The sequence below is a fragment of the Gorilla gorilla genome, chromosome 3 (genome assembly GCF_029281585.2).
Source record: "Gorilla gorilla gorilla isolate KB3781 chromosome 3, NHGRI_mGorGor1-v2.1_pri, whole genome shotgun sequence".
NCBI lineage: Eukaryota > Metazoa > Chordata > Mammalia > Primates > Hominidae > Gorilla > Gorilla gorilla.
The window spans coordinates 160,299,744-160,318,527 of record NC_073227.2 but is presented as its reverse complement, the minus strand read 5'-3'; the positions used below and the strand labels follow the sequence as shown (position 1 = coordinate 160,318,527).

The 18,784-nt window shown below is 43.1% G+C and overlaps 1 protein-coding gene across 2 annotated transcripts in view; it reads left to right on the top strand.

The window, feature by feature from the left end:
• Positions 1-11,507, top strand: part of SETD7 (SET domain containing 7, histone lysine methyltransferase) — a 51,468-nt gene extending 39,961 nt beyond the window's left edge. For both annotated transcript variants that reach the window (XM_004040406.5, XM_063705554.1), the window contains one exon: positions 5,729-11,507. In XM_004040406.5, the coding sequence (XP_004040454.2) occupies positions 5,729-5,909 (181 nt within the window). In that variant the 3' untranslated portion in view covers positions 5,910-11,507. The remainder of the gene's footprint in view (positions 1-5,728) is intronic.
• The last annotated feature ends 7,277 nt before the right edge of the window (positions 11,508-18,784 follow it).

The following is an 18,784-nucleotide window of genomic DNA, read 5'->3' as shown; positions in this document are numbered from 1 at the left end:
TTAAAGATAGTGTTATTTGAAATAATAGTAAAAATTTAAATTACTCTGCACAGTGCAGAAGATGAAGGAGCCCTTTTTTTTTTTTTTTTTTTTTTTTTTTTTGAGATGGATTTTCCTTCTTGATGCCCAGGCTGGAGTGCAATGGCGAGATCTCAGCTCACCGCAACCTCTGCCTCCCAGGTTCAAGCGATTCTCCTGCCTCAGCCTCCCAAGTAGCTGGGATTACAGGCATGCGCCACCGCACCCCGCTAAATTTTGTATTTTTAGTAGAGATGGGTTTTCATCATGTCAGTCAGGCTGATCTGGAACTTCTGACCTCAGGTGATCCACCCGCCTCGGCCTCCCAAAGTATTGGGATTACAGGCGTGAGCCACCGCGCCCGGCCGGGAGCCCTTTTATGATGTGAAAGAAAGAAGGAAAATAAAGTCCTAAGCCTAGGGCATGACATCTCAGCGTTGGAAAAGACCTATAAAATCAGAGTCCCTATTATTTGATACTAAAAAGGAATGAAGTACTGACATATTCTACAACATGGATGAGAATTGTAGACACTATGCTAAGTGAAAGAATGTATGATTCCATTTATATGAAATGTCCAAAATGTAGGAAATCCACAGAGATAGAAAGTAGATTCGTGGTTCCCTAGGGCTGGGGAGGGGTGATGAGGAGTGTGTGCTAATGGGTATGGGATCTCACTGCGATCTCATTTTGGACTGATTAAAATGTTCTAAGGCGGGTGTTATAAAATTAGATGATGGTGATGGTTGCCGAATTTTGTATGTATTTGTGATATTCAGTGGTTGAAAGGCCACCGAATTATCTACTTCAAAAGGTAAATATATATAAAGGAGTACATATATTTATACTCTGTATATAAATTATATATTAACAAAGCTGTTTTTTTTTTTAAATCAAATAATCCTCTTAGAGTTTGAGCCTTCTCTTCCATCTGCTCATTGAACCTCTTCTTGGAAACCTCCATTGGTGTGGAGCTTACATTATCCACAAAGGTCCAGACAAATAGACAAATGAAATAGACATTACAAAATTAGCTTCTGGGCTCCAATGACTAGAAAATTCTTTTTCATTGTTTTTTTTTTTTTTTTTTTTTGAGACAGAGTCTCGCTCAGTCTCCCAAGCTGGAGTGCAATGGTGAGATCTCGGCTCACTGCAACCTCTGCCTCCCAGGTTCAAGCAATTCTCCCACCTCAGCCTCCCGAATAGCTGGGATTACAGGCACCTGCCATTATGCATGGCTAATTGTTGTATTTTTGTAGAGATGGGGTTTCACCATGTTGGCCAGGCTGGTCTTGAACTCCTGACCTCAGGGGATCCACCCACCTCGGCCTCCCAAAGTGCTAGGATTACAGGTGTGAGCCACTGCCCCCGGCCTAGAAAGTTCTTTATAATAAGCCCAAATGGGTTTCCCTGAAATATTCAGCCCTTGGCTCTAATTGTCTCCCTTTTTTTCCTGTGTCCCATGTCAGACTCTCTTTTACATGGTAGCCCTACAAACACTTTAGTAGTTTTTACATGACCCCTGAACGTGTTCTTCCCAAAGCCAAACATCTCTGACTGTGCTCTAGAGGATATAATTGGGATTCTTTGTGCCATCATCGTTGCTCTCCTTAGCTTGGCCTGAGAATGCCAGTTCTTCCTGGGAGCCAGTGAGCTGCCTGCAACCTTTTCTGTTCAGTTATAGCTTGCAGTCCCTCGGTCATCTTGCTTGTTAGCATAAGCAGAATCAGATCATGTGCATTTAATCTGTAGGCAAATTGCCAGGATTTGGAGGTTCCTCAAGAATGTCCATCCCTGCATCCTTGAAATGGCTTAAAAATTTTCCTGGCAACGACTTGCTCTCCTTGGCAGCCCTTAACAAGCACTGAAGCTACAACTTCTGTTTAAAGGACGGGTAGAAATGGCAAAGGACATGTGTCATGTGAAATGAAACTGACACTGTGATTAACTCCAAGGCTTTCATGGCCAGGGTGAATTAGGCCAAAGCGTCATTCCAAGCTGCACACAGCTTAACAACAACCCTTTAAAGGGGTGGTAACAAACAATCATAAATGCTACTTAAGACTACTCCTTTAAAACAAACCAGGTTGTTGATTTCATTGCAAGGACATGATTTTTCTCACCAAAAGGAAGACAGCACAGGAGACAAGAGAAGATTTCATTTGTACAAAACCAAGTCCCTGTACTCTGCAGGTTTTCATTTTGCTTATTGTTGTTTGTCAGTTTGTTTGCAAGCAAGCCCAGGGTGACCAAATCTTAGTTATTTGGGGTAATGAGAAGACTACTTGAATAATAACCAAATATGAAATTCAGATACCAATTTATGGTATTCATTTGTTTCAAAAATCATTGGTATTGATATGTACCCTTTTTTTTTTTTTTTTTTGAGGTGGAGTTTTGCTCTTGTTGCCCAGGCTAGAGGTGCAATGGTGCGATCTCAGCTCACTGTAACCTCCACCTCCCAGGTTCAAGTGGTTATCCTGCCTCAGCCTCCCAAGTAGCTGGGATTACAGGCATGCGCCACCACGCCTGGCTGATTTTTGTATTTTTAGTAGAGACGGGTTTATGCCATGTTGGTAAGGGTGGCCTCAAACTCCTTACCTCACGTGATCCACCTGCCTCGGCGTCCCGAAGTGCTGGGATTACAGGTGTGGGCCACCATGCCTGGCCCTGATATGTACACTTTAACATAAACAAAACACTTCCATAAGCTGTTTGAAACGCAATCTAGTACAAAATGCCAAATGGACAAATAGATAAGAGCTGCTTTCCTAGACAACCTGTAGACAAGAGGCTAAGCCACTTGGCACAGAGGTTTGGTTTGACTGCTAATCATGTAGCTCACATTTATAGACCACTCACTACGGGCTGGTGCTGTGCTAGATGCTCTTCATGCATTGTCTCATTCAGTCCTCCCAGTAACTCAGTGAGGCCACTGCTATCACCATCGAGATCACAGACAGGAAAAGCAGGTCTCCAAGGCAGAGCAGTTAAGGCTCTTAACCACTGTGCCTTTGGGTCATCTTCAACAATCAACACCTGAAATTGAACTCTTTCTTTTCAGTCTGTCTGTTATCTACACTCTGAAAACGATGATGATAATGAACAGGAAAATGAAAATAAAAGAGGATTATAAGAGAAGCTTTAGGCCTGGAAATTCAACACAGGGTCTGTTTTTTGTTTTTTTTTTCAGTGTACCAGAGGTTAACCAACCTGTATTTCAGGAACATTTTTTTTAGTGAAATATGTTAATTTACTTTAATTTTTTTTTCTGAGATGGGGTCTCTGTCATCCAAACTGGAGTGCAGTGGCATAATGTCAGCTCACTGCAACCTCTGCCTCCCAGTCTCGAGCGATCCTCCCACCTTAGCCTCCCAAGTAGCTGGTACCAACAGGTGCGCACCACCCCTGGCTAATTTTTTGTATTTTTGGTAGAGGTGGGGTTTCACCATGTTGCCCAGGCTAGTCTTGAACTCCCGAGCTCAGGTGATCTATCCGCCTCAGCCTCCCAAAGTGGTGGGATTACAGGCATGGGCCACTGCACCCAGCCAAGTGAAATATTTTAATTTAAGCAACGAGTTGTGATTTTCATAAGGAATTCCTGAATCCACAGTCCACGCATCTCCTTTGTGGTGGAGTACAGGCTGATAACTCTGTTCACTTTTGTGTTCACACATGCATGCTCACAGGCAGGCAGTAACCAATATTAGTTGAATCCTACTTTGTGCCAGGCACTGTATAAGGTGCTTTCTATATGTGACCCCATTTTGTCATGACAAAGACCCTATGGGATAACTATTACTAGTATTATCATGATTTTACAGATGAGGAAATTGAGATTCAGAGATATAAGGTGAACTTTCCAAGAGGATGCAGTAAAAATGTGTTGAATCAGGACTCACACCAAAGTCTTCTGACACCAAGTGTCCTTTCCGCAAAACATGATATGATACCCAAGAGGGTGGACATAGAGGCCCCTTTGGTGTGAGGTAAAGGTTGTTCCTTTTTACTCCACATAAAAGAAGTCCCAAAGCTACAGACATGCCCATTCCTCCACCACTGATAGAAGGAACCAGCCAAGTACTTACTATCATGCCCCAAGCACCAATCTTTTTTTTTTTTTTTTTTTTTTTTTTTTGTGAGACAAAGTCTCACTCTCTCATCCAGGCTGGAGTGCAGTGGAGCAATCTCAGCTCACTGCAATCTCCACCTCTTGGGTCCAAGCGATTCTCGTGCTTCAGCCTCCCAAGTAGCTGGGATTACAGGTGTGCGCCACCACACCCAGCTAATTTTTGCATTTTTGGTAGAGATGGGGTTTCACCACGTTGGCCAGGCTGGTCTCCAACTCCTGACCTCGAGTGATCCACCCCCCTCAGCCTCCCAAAGTGCTGGGATTACAGATGTGAGCCACCATGTCCAGCCGCCAAGCACTAATCTAACTTAGGGCCTGGAACGTTCTCCTTTGCTGTCTCACCAACCTTTTGTGCAAAATATGACTATAAACTGGGCACAGTGGCTCACACCTGTAATCCCAGCACTTTAGAAGGCCAAGGTGGGCCAATCACTTGAGGCCAGGAGTTCAAGACCAGCCTGGCCAACATAGCAAAACCCTGTCTGTACTAAAAATACAAAAAATCTTCTGGCCATGGTAGCGCACAACTGTAATCCCAGCTGCTTGGGAGGCTGAGACATGAGAATTGCTGGAACCTGGAAGGTGGAAGTTGCAGTGAGCCAAGATCATGCCACTGCACTCCAGCCTGGGCAACAGAGCAAGACTCTGTCTCAAAAAAAAAAAAAAAAAGAATAAGAAAAAAAAAGACTCTAAATGAATGAGATTGATTTGACCAGATGCATATAAAAATAAAGCTGATTTCTTCTGGCCATGCCTTACATATATCCATTTCAGCAGCTGTTAGGTGAGCTAAGTCTATTTATTGCTTATTTATCTGCCTGTTCTGCAGGGAGCTGTGCAGATGAACAGGATTGGGAGCCTTCGGCAAATGAACATAGCCATAGTGTTAACCTCGTTTCTGGTCCCAAGAGGACTTGTTGTAGGAAGGAGATACTGCTCCCTTCATAGGATGCTTCACAGGGAAATACTAAATAAACAGGTTGGCAGAGAGGTCTAGACTTCCCTCTTGGGAAGAAATCTTCATCTACTTTCATGCTAGAAAATAATATTTCCTCTCTATGTATAGGGTGGAATACAGAGTTTTTGCCTTTGAAAATGCACAGGGCTCTTTCTTACAACTCCAAAAGCACTCTGGTGAAGCTTTCTCCCTGAGATACAGCCAGGTAATCTGATGCTGCTGGCCAGACAAGCTCAAATGCTGGCGGGCTGCACTGGATCTGATTTCTCATTAACGACAGATTTTTGTTGTTGATCATGATTGTTGGTTTATAAATGCAAGGTGCCAAATATGCTTTAAAAAACAGAGCAGTGCTTTTCAAACTTTAATACACCAGTGGATCACCTGGGGCTGTCGCTAAAATGCAGATTCCAATCCAGCAGGTCTGGGATGGGGCCGAGATGCTCCATGTCTAATGAGCTCTCGGGTGAAACTGATGCTGGGTGACCATGCTTTGGGCACATACCAGGTGTGCCCAGGGAAGAGTGCCTGGGGGTGATTCCTGTATCAGCCCCTCCCTAGCCTTTGCTTCCAACCTCCTGGTCTGGCCCGGGAATGACTGTGTGCATCTTGACGTTTAGGTTTGTCCACCCCCGTTTTGGGCCCATCAAATGCATCCGCACCCTGAGAGCAGTGGAGGCCGATGAAGAGCTCACCGTTGCCTATGGCTATGACCACAGCCCCCCCGGGAAGAGTGGGCCTGAAGCCCCTGAGTGGTACCAGGTGGAGCTGAAGGCCTTCCAGGCCACCCAGCAAAAGTGAAAGGCCTGGCTTTGGGGTTCAGAGACCTGGAATAGAAACTTGGATCTATGCACTACGTTTATCTGACAATGGGACAACCAGGGACTGCTCATGCTGTGACGTCACATCCTCTCACCATGCGTTAGCAACGACTTTCTCGCATACTAACTAGGTTTGACTGTATTACTCATACCAGATTTAAAATTAGCTAGCCTTGCAACAACGTCCTACTGAGAGGTATTGTCGAGCATTTGACATAAGACAGCGTGATGTTCTTTGGTGGTTCAAGTCTAAATCTGTACCACATTCGGAGATGCCAAATGATTAGACTGAAACAGGGAAACGGGGTTTTTCAGTCATTTTTAGTCAGTGGTTTTTCCATAGTGCTTTTTTCCTATGGCCAGTGCAAATTGTGTTAGCACACTTGCATATGTGCCGTATTAAGGGTTGACAATTACTACATCTTTATTCTCTAAATGTAGTATAATTTGCCTTTTAACCTTTGATCTGTATCTTGCAATAGAATGGCTTTGTTTTTTTTCTTAGTAAATAGAAGCCCACTTCTAAAGTCATTTCACCCCTCAGCCCTATTCTCTTTCTTAGATACCCTTTACAAGAGAAAACTTCCAAATGGATTTTTGCATCAATAGCAGTGTGTAGGTCTCTCTGGTTCTTTCTATATCATCATTTTATTATTATGTCCTAATATAAAGTACTGGCTCATAGGGCCAGGGTATTATTATAGAATATTATTCTCGCATGTAAACAAAGATATCTTTGCTTTAAGATGTGAGAAGAAATGAATTTACTTTGTTTGCATTAAGTTATGGAAGAGTTGTAATATATACTTTAAGAAAGAAGAGAAGAAAACTAGTATTTCTAAGCGGTAACTATGGCAATTTTGCAATATTTTCAGTAGTGCTAGTAATTTTTTCCTCCTTGAGTACACATTAAATGTACATAACATAGCGCGGTCAGGCTTGTGGCACAGTGCATTGAATTCAAAAGTCAAATAGCAAATTTGAATTCTAACAGAATTCAAAAAAAAATTTTTTTTAGTCAGTACTACTAAGGCAGACACACTGATTACTAGGTACGAATCAAACCTTGATGCTAAAACTCTTCATCATTGTAATTTCAAAGCACTTACCTGCTTCAAAACATTGTAAACTAAGACTGAACACCTGTATAGTTTAAAAGCAACACTATCAATAGCATTTCAGCCATTTTGCCAGCCATGTGTAATCACAACTGCAGAAATAAGGAGAAAACCCCTGTTTTTTTAGTTTAGCTAATTAGATCTGTAACATCACTGGGATTGCTCTGAATGAATTCTGAGAGTTTTGTTTTTTATAAGCACCCTCACCACATGCCATAGCTTTGTCTCTTTTAGACACCTCGATGCAGCGGCTGGAAGGACTGGAGAGCGGCTGTTGTGCTGATCTGCAGCTGTCAGCTGTGATTCCTGTCACCTGAGTCAGTTTGGTCTGGAAAGCTAAGGCCTTCCAAGCTGTAGCAGATAGTGAGCTCCAGCTGATGAGAGAAGGCTTCAGTGGAAGAAGAGTGAGGACATAGGCAGAAGGAAGTTTGCTATTTCTTGTCAGTTGCACATTGCTTTATGAAGACTACAACAAAAGTGCTTAATCCCAGGCTGCTCATGACTTTCATTTCAGGTGGCCCTTGGGCACATTGACAGAGTTGCCCTTCCCTTCTTTGCAACGCCAGGCTTCCTAGAGCACCCGGTTGCATGCTTTGCAGCTAGGTGGCAGTGGTTTCAGGGAGATCCAGTTGGATCCCTGCTTGAAAGCTTAAGCCAATGGTTCACCCATGAGAGGAAGTTGTCAGTGCTTCCAGGAAGATTGCCCACCAAAGGAACTGAATAGAGTTTTTAGATTTAAAGGCACCAGGATAGGGCCACTCTTACTCTGTAGAAAGAGACCGTTCTATACACTGTGACAGATGGGCCAGGGCCTCTGGACTTGCATTCTGATAGGTGCTTTAATTTAAATGTGCCCAAAGGGAGTGACTGTCTTCAGGAGAAAGATGGCTTGCATTAACCTCGATCAAGTGGGTTGTGCAGCCAGGTCAGGGAATGCGGTCAGGGAGAGGATAGTGCTGGTCATGCCCCCGATGCAGCTATGCTCTGAATGATTTCATTCCTGAGAGTGATAGCATTCTGGTCCTGGCTGCAGTGGGGTACAATTTACGTCCTAAGGGGGGGCTACTTTAATTATCCCATTCAAATGGAATTTTTTTCAAAATTGGATAAAAGGAATTGAAGAGTTGTAAGTAGTGATTAGTCTGCTAATCAGTTCTTCAGATGAGATATTGAATGGTAACACTCTGAGCTTAAAACTCAGCAGTGTGTCTGAGACCTCCACGCAAATCAGAGGAAGCAATGCATCCACGCTGAGCCTCACCGTGTCTTCATACTCTCTGTGTGTTCTTTCTCCGGTCGGCTCTCTTTCCTCTTCTCTCTGCATATGTGAGAACGCCTGGGCGTCCTGGGTAACAGCAGCCCCAGCTGCCCTCTCCTGTTCCCTGTTCCAAGTCCCCTGCACTGACCTTTCTTGAGTCTCTCTGGCTCTGTGCATGTCTTTGGGACCCTCCTCATCTGGCTTTTCCTCTGTGTGTGCCTCTCTGTTTGCTTATGTCTCTGGCTCTGTCTTCCCCACCCCCCCCCCCCCACACATACTCCCAAATGTAAGGCTCCGTGGCAAGTTGGAATCAGAGTGGGGCTTGAGATTCACTGAGTTCTGTAGGTAGGGAAAGAAGTCAAGGGAGTGGAGGTTCTATAAGGAATTAACAGCTGAGGACGGAAGGGTTTGTTTCCTGTTTGAACCTAAACGCAAGTGGAAAAGAATACTCAGAATGTATTTTTCTACTTTACATCTGCTGGGGAAGGAAATATGTCAGGAAGCCGCTGCATCTGGTCATTTCATCGCATCAGAATCACAGCAGACGTCGAAGATTCCATGTGGTGGGGAATAAAGAAATAACTTTATGCTCTCCTGAAAAACAGCGGGAGCCTATGTGTGTGTGCGACACTAATCTCAAGGAGATTCACTCAGAGCTGTCTCAGTCCAACTCCTGCATGACCAGATCTTCCCTTAGCATCTTTTCTGTGATGAAATATTATCTTGTGTTAGAGTTAGGAATAGGAACTAACCTGTAGGAGCATGTCCCCAAATGGACATTTGAATGGACTAACAAAAACAACTGGAAAGACTGAATTTCTGACACAAAGAAATGATGAGATCAAAAAGAAAGCAGTGAGGAGTTCTTGAGTCTTGTAGTACCTATTCTTATTTTAACTTGCTTCATCCTTGATCTACCTGAGACACTAAGAAGGAAATTAGTTTTCCAAGAGCTCTTTGAACCTGTCTAGGGCTGTAGTTAAACCTGTTTGCCCTATGGGGGTTCTTCACACTCGAAAAACTATTTCCTTATCACCAACGACCCACCCAGAAAGGCCAATGAGGCCAAATGTAACCATTTTTAACATTTAAATATAACTATTAAAATTGCATTAATTGTGAACAGTGAATTAAAGGGTTGTCTTCTCCGGGAGACAGTATGTGGCACTTTTTGTAAATTTCATTTAATATATAAAAATTTAAATCACTCACTGCAACATGCATTTAAAATCTTCCAAGAAGGTAGAGGTATCGTTTTCCGTTTTGCTTTGTTTTAAAACAGTTGCCTCAAGCTTCTGTCTTAAGAGTAGTGACTTAGAATCCAGATATCTTTTGTTTTAGAAAAACAAGCAAAACTATGTTGCAAGACTGACAGTTGTAATGTTTATTTGCCACAGATCAAAGGTTCACAAAGTATATCAAATTTACATCTACTTGGGGTACCTTGATAGATTATCATTGTTTTTCTTTTATCTTTCCCTTCAGGAATTTGGAAACTCGTTGTCACTTTTTTTAATTTTAAAAATACTAAATTGTAATAGTTTTCTTTTGCCAAATGTGTGCGTACATATTCAAAGCAATGAAACTATTTCAAGCCATACAACCACAGGGGTGGGAACCCTTTTCACAAATTTTAATGTGTTTGTATGTAAATAGATGTTTGTATGAAATATTTTCATGATAGAATGAATATATTTAAATGAAGTTGAATTATTCCAGTGCTACTTAAACACATTACAAAAATTTTGGTGAGAATTATCTGAGTCTATTGAGATGTAATGCAGATCAATTTTGATTTTTAAAAATCAAAAGCCTACAATAACTCTGACTCTCAGCAACTTCCTCGGCGTTGTTGCACCTGACGTGGAGAGAGCTCGTAGGCTTCCCCAGTGCCTCAGCCGCTTCCTGGTGGAAGTTAGGTGCTAATGGAGGTGTGTTCACCTTTTAGTGATATCACTGCAGGCCTTTGAGGGGCCTGAGAGTGAATCAGAGGCATTAGAGACACCGGTGCAGTTATCTGGAGCACAATTTCTTTGCAGGGCAGCAGAATCAGAAGCCAGACTTGGCCATGTGAACCTCGAAACTCAGTTTCCCGGCCGCCATCAACCGCCACCCTTACTGCCTAGTCACACACGTCAGGGAGGCTGCCCTCAGTGGAGTTGGGGTTCAGACCCCAGGGTGGGACTTCACAGTTTTGCCAGCAATCTCTACCTTCTGACTTCCGCCTCGCAGAGAGGAAGGAGAAGGGAGCATCTGGCAAGGGGCCCATTTCTCAGCACAGTACATTTCCTGTCTCAGCTCTGGAAGACTATGCACCCAAGCACCAAACTTCCAACCAGAGAGAGAGACGTCCTCCGATAACAAAAATCCTTGCTTCCTCTGTCTGTGACTTTACACACAGTTGTTCAAAGTTTTTAAATATCAAGAGTCAATCACATCCCTAGGACATACCTCCCAACTCTCCTGACTCTTATGTTATTGAAAAAACAAACAAACAAAAACTCCTTTATGATGATATTCAACTTGACTGGGGTTTTTTTTCCACTTTGGTCCTGGATATAATGAAATGATACATATTAGGATAAATTTTCACTGTGTATAGTAGCAATACGAACACACATGCCAATGTATCAACATATCTACTTGGTTACATTTTGGTTTATGATAATTAACCTTGATTCATGTATTGGGAAGCTACAGGGACTACGTAATACCTGCTTATCACATAGGAAAATTATGACCATGATTCTGAGCTCCCTTCTTCAAAAGTTTCCTCCTGGGTGTCCTATGTTCTCTCTTTATCCTGAAATACATTTATTAGTTTGTGAGGTATGTTGAAGAAGTAGAAGCCAGGGGTATGCTTTCAGCATTTATTGCAACCAAAAGTTAACCCCATCACAGTTAACGAGCATCTTTGGTCTCTTGTGGAATTTAAACTAAAACTATGAGCCTTATTCAATATCTATAATTCTATGATTTTTTTAAATTATGGGAAATTAATGAAAGATGTTTACATGAATAATGTTTGCCCTTACTGTGTTATGAATGAGTTTTTTGTAGTGTGTCTGGGTGCATGATGCAAGAGAGTAGGAAAAATGTTTCTGAAACAAAACTTGACAAATATTTGTAATGAAAGTAAATTTAAAGATTGCTATAATTGCGCTATAGAAACAATGCAAGTATTAAACAAAATATACAATCATCTGTCGTTGTCTTCCTTTGGTCATCTAGGTTAGAAAAGCAATAATGGTTTTCTTATAATGTGTCTACCTGTATATTTAAATTACTAAGTGAACTTTACATTTTAAGTTGTTTTAAAATATTAGCCATTTATCATTTTCAGAGCATTCTAGTAAGAGCTGAGGATTTGATATGATTCCACATACACCCATAAATCCAGAAGGATTAGCCACACCAACAGAAAGCGTCGGATTGAATACATACATGGTAAGGGTATGGAATGCAAATGAGATGATCAGGGCAAATAGCTGAAAGACAGGAAACTTCAATTCATGATTTAAAGAAAATACAGAAATTTTGTTAGACGTTGTGGTAGATTTTGGCAGTCTGAGGATGAGTCTGAGCTGAGAACCCTGGCAATCCCTTATTCCTGCCCTAATCACAGTCAACATTTCCGTTTTTTTTTTAATCTGAGATGAAGTCTCACTCTGTCACCCAGGCTGGAGTGCAGTGGTGCAATCTTGGCTCACTGCAGCCTCCACCTCCAGGATTCAAGCGATTCTCCTGCCTCAGCCTCCCAAGTAGCTGGGATTACAGGCGCTTACCACCACACTCAGCTCATTTTTGTATTTTTAGTAAAGACGGGGTTTCACCATGTTGGCCAGGCTGGTCTTGAACTCCTGACCTCAAGTGATCCGCCTGCCTTGGCCTCCCAAAGTGCTGGGATTACAGGCATGAGTCACCGTGCCCAGCCAGTCAACATTTGTAAAGCACAAAAGCCAGTGACAAAGGGAGTCAACATAGTACCTCATTATTAGCTGGGCCTTCTGCCCAGGACCCCAAAGAAGTGAATTCTAGGAAGTTTGGCAGGGCTAAACAAGGCACAGTTAGGCCTCAAACTGAAGCAGGCCATGAGATCTCCTGCTTTATTTTACCTCCCTCAGTTGCCCAATCCTTGATTTTATCACACTTCCTTCCATGGAAGGAAGGAAACAGAAACGAGTGAGATGACTGGGTCCAAACTGATGTTGGATCAGCTTTTCCACCTGCACAGACACATTCACATGCTAGATCTTTCAGGCAAGGCTTCACCCTCTAACACACATGGGTCAAATCACAATATTAATATTCTTCCTCCTTGTGGGAAAGGGGAATACTGGATGAAAAATTTAATACAGACTGAGGGAAGCTTAAGAAGCTAACCTTGAAAGTGAAAGATTGGGCAACTTTCATGGGTTAAGATGATTGATTTGGGCCCAAATGTTGTAGAATGAGGCAATGTGAAAATTAAGACAAAATTATGTTAGACCAAATTAGTAACCATCCCAGCTATACTAATGGGATGGTTACCAATATCTGCCTTTGGGTTTAAATGTTTGGAATCATTCAGACTGCTAGTTTATATTTAATGTGAAATTGTTTCAGCAGTCATCTCTAGAACTAGGTAACAGCTATCGAAGGACTTTATGCTGTAGTTTCATTTAGTTTCAATTCAGCATCTGACTGATTTGGGATTGTTCAATAAGAAGGCTCTAGTTGAAAAATAAGAGGAAGAAGAAGAAATTCCGTTCCTCCTCTTGAAGCTGAAAAAAAGAGAAAAAACAGAAAAGGGGTTTCTGCTCCAAAAGTATTTCAGAAAATGACTGTTACCTTGCAGATAGATAGATAGACAGATAGACAGATAGATCATGGTAATTCCCTCACAACATAGTGGTTTGCTTGGTAAATGTGTTTTTCCTTAAGTTTTGTTTATTTACAAAAACCAAAAGCCAGGGTTTTGAATTTAGAGCTTCACTTCTTATAATGTACATGGAAAAAGATTAATGGATCCATCTAGATTGCTACCAAATTTTTACTTCTGTAAGTATCAGAATGCTTCCAGTTTCAAGAAACATCAAAGCTCAACTCAATATGGCCTAAGTAATAAAGAAGGTTTATTATCTCACATAACAAGAAGTGCTGAGTGGCCCTACAGTTAATTCAGCAGCTCCACCAAGTTCTTCCATCTTTCCGCTCTGCCATTCTCAGCTTGTCTGCTTTGCCTTCAGGGGCTAGCTCCCTCACAGCCACAACATGGCTGCCCAGGTTCCAGCCATCACAGCCAATTTGGCCCCATCCAATAGATGAAAAGGAAAGTCTCTTCTATGGCCTCTATCACTGAGGAAACTAAGCCAATCACTGGCAATGGCTACAGGGGCACTATGATTATCTGAGTGAAGCATATGGCTGTGTGGCCTGAACCAGTTTGGGGCTCTCCCAGCAAGTAGGAAAGGGAAATGATAGTTGGGTTGACCACTTATAGTGTCTGCCTCATCTGCATCATGAGTTTTGTTTTCTTATTTTCCTCAGAGAAGAAGGGAGGTTAGTCTCTTCAAATAAATTAAATAAATGGATTTTTAAAAATAATTCAAATCAATTTAGAGAATTTATCAGGGGGGCTGTAGAGGGGTGTTTACAAAGATATATTTATCTAGAGTTTATCAGGCAGTTTTAAGTGTTTTAGATTATTCATTTAATCTTTTCAACAACCATATGATATAGGTACTGTTACCACACCATTTTACAGAAAGAAAAACTGAGGCATAGAGAGGTTAAGGCACATGGTCGCAGAAGTAGAAAGCCGTAGAGGCAGAGTCTGAAGCCGGGCAGCTGGGCTCCTGGCTGCTCTCCTAACCATACTTATGGGAGCTCTCTCTCCAGCCCTTCTCTCCGCTTGCTCTCCATGGGTTAAGGCCAACCTTTAGTATCCTGTGTCTTCCTTTCCCTTGATCATCATCCACTTAGCCTACCAATCAACTGATCTCTTTGACTGGGTCCCTCTTTGATCCAATCCATGCAACACACAGACCAGCTTCTTTTTTTTTTTTTTTTTCTGAGACAGAGTCTCACTCTGTCGCCCATACTGGAGTGCAGTGACGCAATCTCAGCTCACTGCAACCTCCGCCTCCCAGGTTCAAGCAATTCTCCTGCCTCAGGCTCCCAAGTAGCTGGGACTACAGGAGCATGCCGCCAAGCCCGGCTAACTTTTTGTATTTTGGTAGAGACGGGGTTTCACCGCCCAGTCTGGTCTGAACTCCTGAGCTCAGGAAATCCGCCCACCTCAGTCTCCCAAAATGTTAGGATTACAGGCGTGAGCCACCACCCCCGGCAAGACCAGCTTCTTATAATTTTATTCTCAGCCAATTTCTATCCTGATCCCGAACTTCCACCTCCTCTGCCTGGGTTTCCAGCATAGCTTCTCCATCCCATCTCATTTCTCATTCTTTGCCTCCACCATGTGAAGCATCCTCTGTGATGGGGTTTCCCTCTTCCCGCCTCTGCTTCTCTTTTCCTGCCTCTCTGCTGTGGAAGAGGGAGGGTTGTGTGGTGGAAAGGACTTGGGATCTGGAGTCAGACTGGTTTCATCCGGCTTTGCCACTGTCTGTGTGACGCTGGGCTTTCGACTACTCTCTGGCAAATAAGGATTTGCTGTGGGGTTCAGAAGACTGTTTTCATGTCCTCTCTCCCTCTTCCTTCCTGTGCTCCACCCACACCCACCCCCTTGCAGTCCAGGAGAGCCAGGCTTGCCCCGCTCTTGGGCATGTCTTTCTCCCAGAGAGCCACAGGCTCTGCCCTCATGCCCTTCAAGTCTTTGCAGCATGAGGACTTCATTGACCACCCCACTTAAACTGCAACATTCTCCTCCCCCAGCATTCCGAGGCCACTTTACCCTCCTTTATTTTTCACCATGCTTCTCATTACCTTCTAGCATACCGTAGAACTTAGTTATATTATGTTGATTGTTTATTGTCTTTCTCCTCCCTCTAGACTAGACAGGGATTTTAGTTTGTTTTATTCACTAACGTATCCTTAACATTTGATACACAGTAAGCACTCAATAAATACTCGTAGAGTGAGTGCATGAATGAGAGATTGTAATGATTAGGAGAACTGGGTAATCGTCTTGGGTTGAAATCCCAGCCTTGCAATTTCTAGCTGTGTGACATAACTTCTTTGTGCCTCAGTTTTTTCTATTTGTAAAATTAAACTGTGATGATAACTGGGGGAAAAAAAGATTGAGTTTTGACCCATGGATTGAGCTCACTAACTTTGCTCCGCCTGCTCTGGGATGCCACCTTTCCAGGCATAGCCACAGCTTGCCTCCTTCCAAGCAGTCGCCTGTGAAGAGCCCCTGCCCCAGGAAGCCTGGCCTGACTCTTCGGGACCTGCCCTGTCTCCGCTGCCCTGCCACACGTGGATGGACACTGCCAGACCATTATTGTGTGTTCTCGATTGTTTAATGAGTGAAGCATCTAGCTGGCCTCTCCCTTAGATGACAGGCTTTGCGGGGATCACTAGGCATATCTTCCTGGATGTGCACAAAGCACTTTCTAGGCGTGTGATGTGGAAGTGACTGAACTAGAGTACTTTTATTTATTTATTTATTTATTTGGGGTTTTTTTTGAGTACCTTTTTAAAAAATATATTTCTATAGCTTTTGGGGTACAAGTGGTTTTTTGTTACATGGAGTAATTATCCAGTGGTGAATTCTGAAATTTTAGTGCACCTGTCACCTGAGTAATGTACATTGTACCTAATATGTAGATTTTTATCCCTAGCTCCCTCCCACCCTCCCCCTTCTGAGTCTCTGAAGTCCATTATGTCACTCTGAATGCCTCTGTGTACTCATAGCTTAGCTCCCACTTATAAGTGAAAACATAACGGGTTTTGGTTTTTCATTCCTTGGTTACTTCACTTAGAATAATGGCCTCCAGCTTCATCCAAGTTCAGCACGAATTTCTTAAGCTTTACCACATAGCAGTCCCTCTTCTGGGCCATTAGCAAATCAGCAGTGAATAAAAACAAAATCCTTGCCTTTGTGGAGCTTGCATTTTAGTGAGGGAAATGGATAAGAAGCAAGTAAATGACTGTATGTGCCTGGGTACGTGGTATGGGACAAAGAGAGGAGAATAAAGAGGGTGAGGAGGTGTGCAGGGCCAAGAGCGGTGCTATTTTTTTGTGGGGGAAGGTCAGGGAAGACCTCATTTCCTGAGGGAGAGAACAAATTATGGAGTTTCCAGGGGAAACATTTCAGGCTGAGGGGTGCCGCAGACAGCCACGACCTGAGGTAGGAATGCTCAGGGAAGCGCAGGAGGCCAGGGGACCGGCCAGTGGGGAGAGAAGAGAATCAAATTCTACAGGGGCCCCGAAAACTATTTCAAGGACTTTGTTTTAAACTCAGAGTGCGAGGTGCAGTGGTGCAGCCAGTCACGGTGGCTCATGCCTGTAATCCCAGCACTTTGGGAGGCTGAGGTGGGCAGATCATCTGAGGTCAGGAGTTTGAGACCAGCCTTGCCAACATGGCAAAACCCCGTCTCTACTGATAATACAAAAATTAGCCGGGCGTGGTGGTGCATGCCTGTAATCCCATCTACTCAGGAGGCTGAGGCAGGAGAATCGCTTGAACCTGGGAGGCGGAGGTTGCAGTGAGCCAAGATGGCACCACAGCACTCCAGCCTGGACGACAGAGCAAGACTCCGTCTCAAAAAAACAAAACAAACAAACAAAAACCACCAGCTTTCTTAAACTTAGTTTACTACAGGTTCTGAAAATGCTTTTGAAATTGTAATTGCTGTTAGCCCTTTCATTGGAGGGATCTCAACAGAAGAATGACAAGATCTTCCTCCCACGTGTAAAAGGATCACTCAGGCTGTTGCACTGAGAATAGGCTGGAGTGGGAGTAGGGACCCAGGTGGAAGCAGGGGGTTCATGATGATGGTGGGCAGGACAGAGGGGCCATGGTGAGAAGTGGTTGAACTGGTGTGCATCACAGGAAGAAACAGTAGAATGTGCTGAGATATGGCATTAGGCATTTCACTGATTATTCAGGAATGGTGATGCCAACAGATCAGGAGACAAATGCCGCTCTCAAAAATTTGCTGAAAAATCAACTCAAAATCAAAAGGCAGATTAATTGGAGAAAAAGTACATACATTTATTTAATGTGTATACACAAGAGCCTTTAGAATGATGATCCAAAGATATAGGGGAAATTGGCCATTTTTATACTTAGGTTCAATGAGGTATGAAATATGTTTGGACAAAAAGGGCATGAGCTAATGCTAACAGGCTGAGTGGGAAAACCTAGCAAAACCTCTCTGTCTAGATTCTTCCTGGCCTCTCTGAGCATGCATTCCTTTCTTCTGGGTATGGGGCAGGGTTGTCAGAACCCAGTGGGTTCTTCTTGCCCACTGCCCTGAAAACAAAAAAACAGTGCACTGAGAACAGCAGATGTTGCAGCGAAGAAAGAATTTAATGATCACAGGGCCAGCCAAGCAGGAAGACAGGAGAAATTTCTGAAATCTCCCTTCCCAAGAATTTAGAGGCTGGGGTTTTTAAGGGTACTTTGGTGGGAAGGGGGCTGGGAAACTGAAAGGATTGATTGGCTGTGGATAAAATCACAGGGGTGTCTAAACTGTCTTCATGCAGCTGAATCAGTTCCTGGGAGGGGGGGTCTTGGGACCAGGTGGCATCTCTGGGTCTGCTGAAATGCTAAATCTGAAAAATTTCTCAAAGACCGATTCTTCAGGTTTCACAGTAGTAATGTTATCTACAGGAGTAGTTGGGGAAGTTATAAATCTTGTGACTCTGGGGCAGTTAGCAACTTACAGAAAAACAAGCTCGGCAATGGCAGGTCATTGTTTAACTCAGCCTATGCTTTAGCAAAGTTCAAGCCTCTACCATAATTCTAACCTTGTGTCCTCTTAGTCTTTACAAATTCGATTTCCATTTTTGAACAAGGAAGGGACCAGTTCAAGGAAAGGACTATTATGGCCTCCACACAAGAATGAGGACAAGCAAGTTAACCTGGTAGAAGCAAGATAGTCAGTTATGTCAGATTTCTCTGACTATAATTTTGCAAAGGCAGCTTTAGTGCCCTTTCTGGAATGGGGTCTTCTGACTATAGTCAAACAAGGTAGGTCAGAAAATTTTTTTCTTTTTGAGACAGAGTCTTGCTTTGTTGCTCAGGTGGGAGTGCAGTGGTGCAATTTCGGCTCACTGCAACCCCTGCCTCCTGGGTTCAAACAATTATCATGCCTAATTTTTGTATTTGTAGTAGAGACAGGATTTCACCATGTTGGCCAGGCTGGTCTCCAACTCCTGGCCTCAAGAGATCCGCCCACCTTGGCCTCCCAAAGTGCTGGGATTACAGGCATGAGATAATTTCTTTATGGTCAGTTTTTACACAGAAAGGCAGAGGGAAAGTTAGAGTGATATTTTTAGGTTTTATGGCTGGCTTTGGGGAAAAATAGTTCTGGT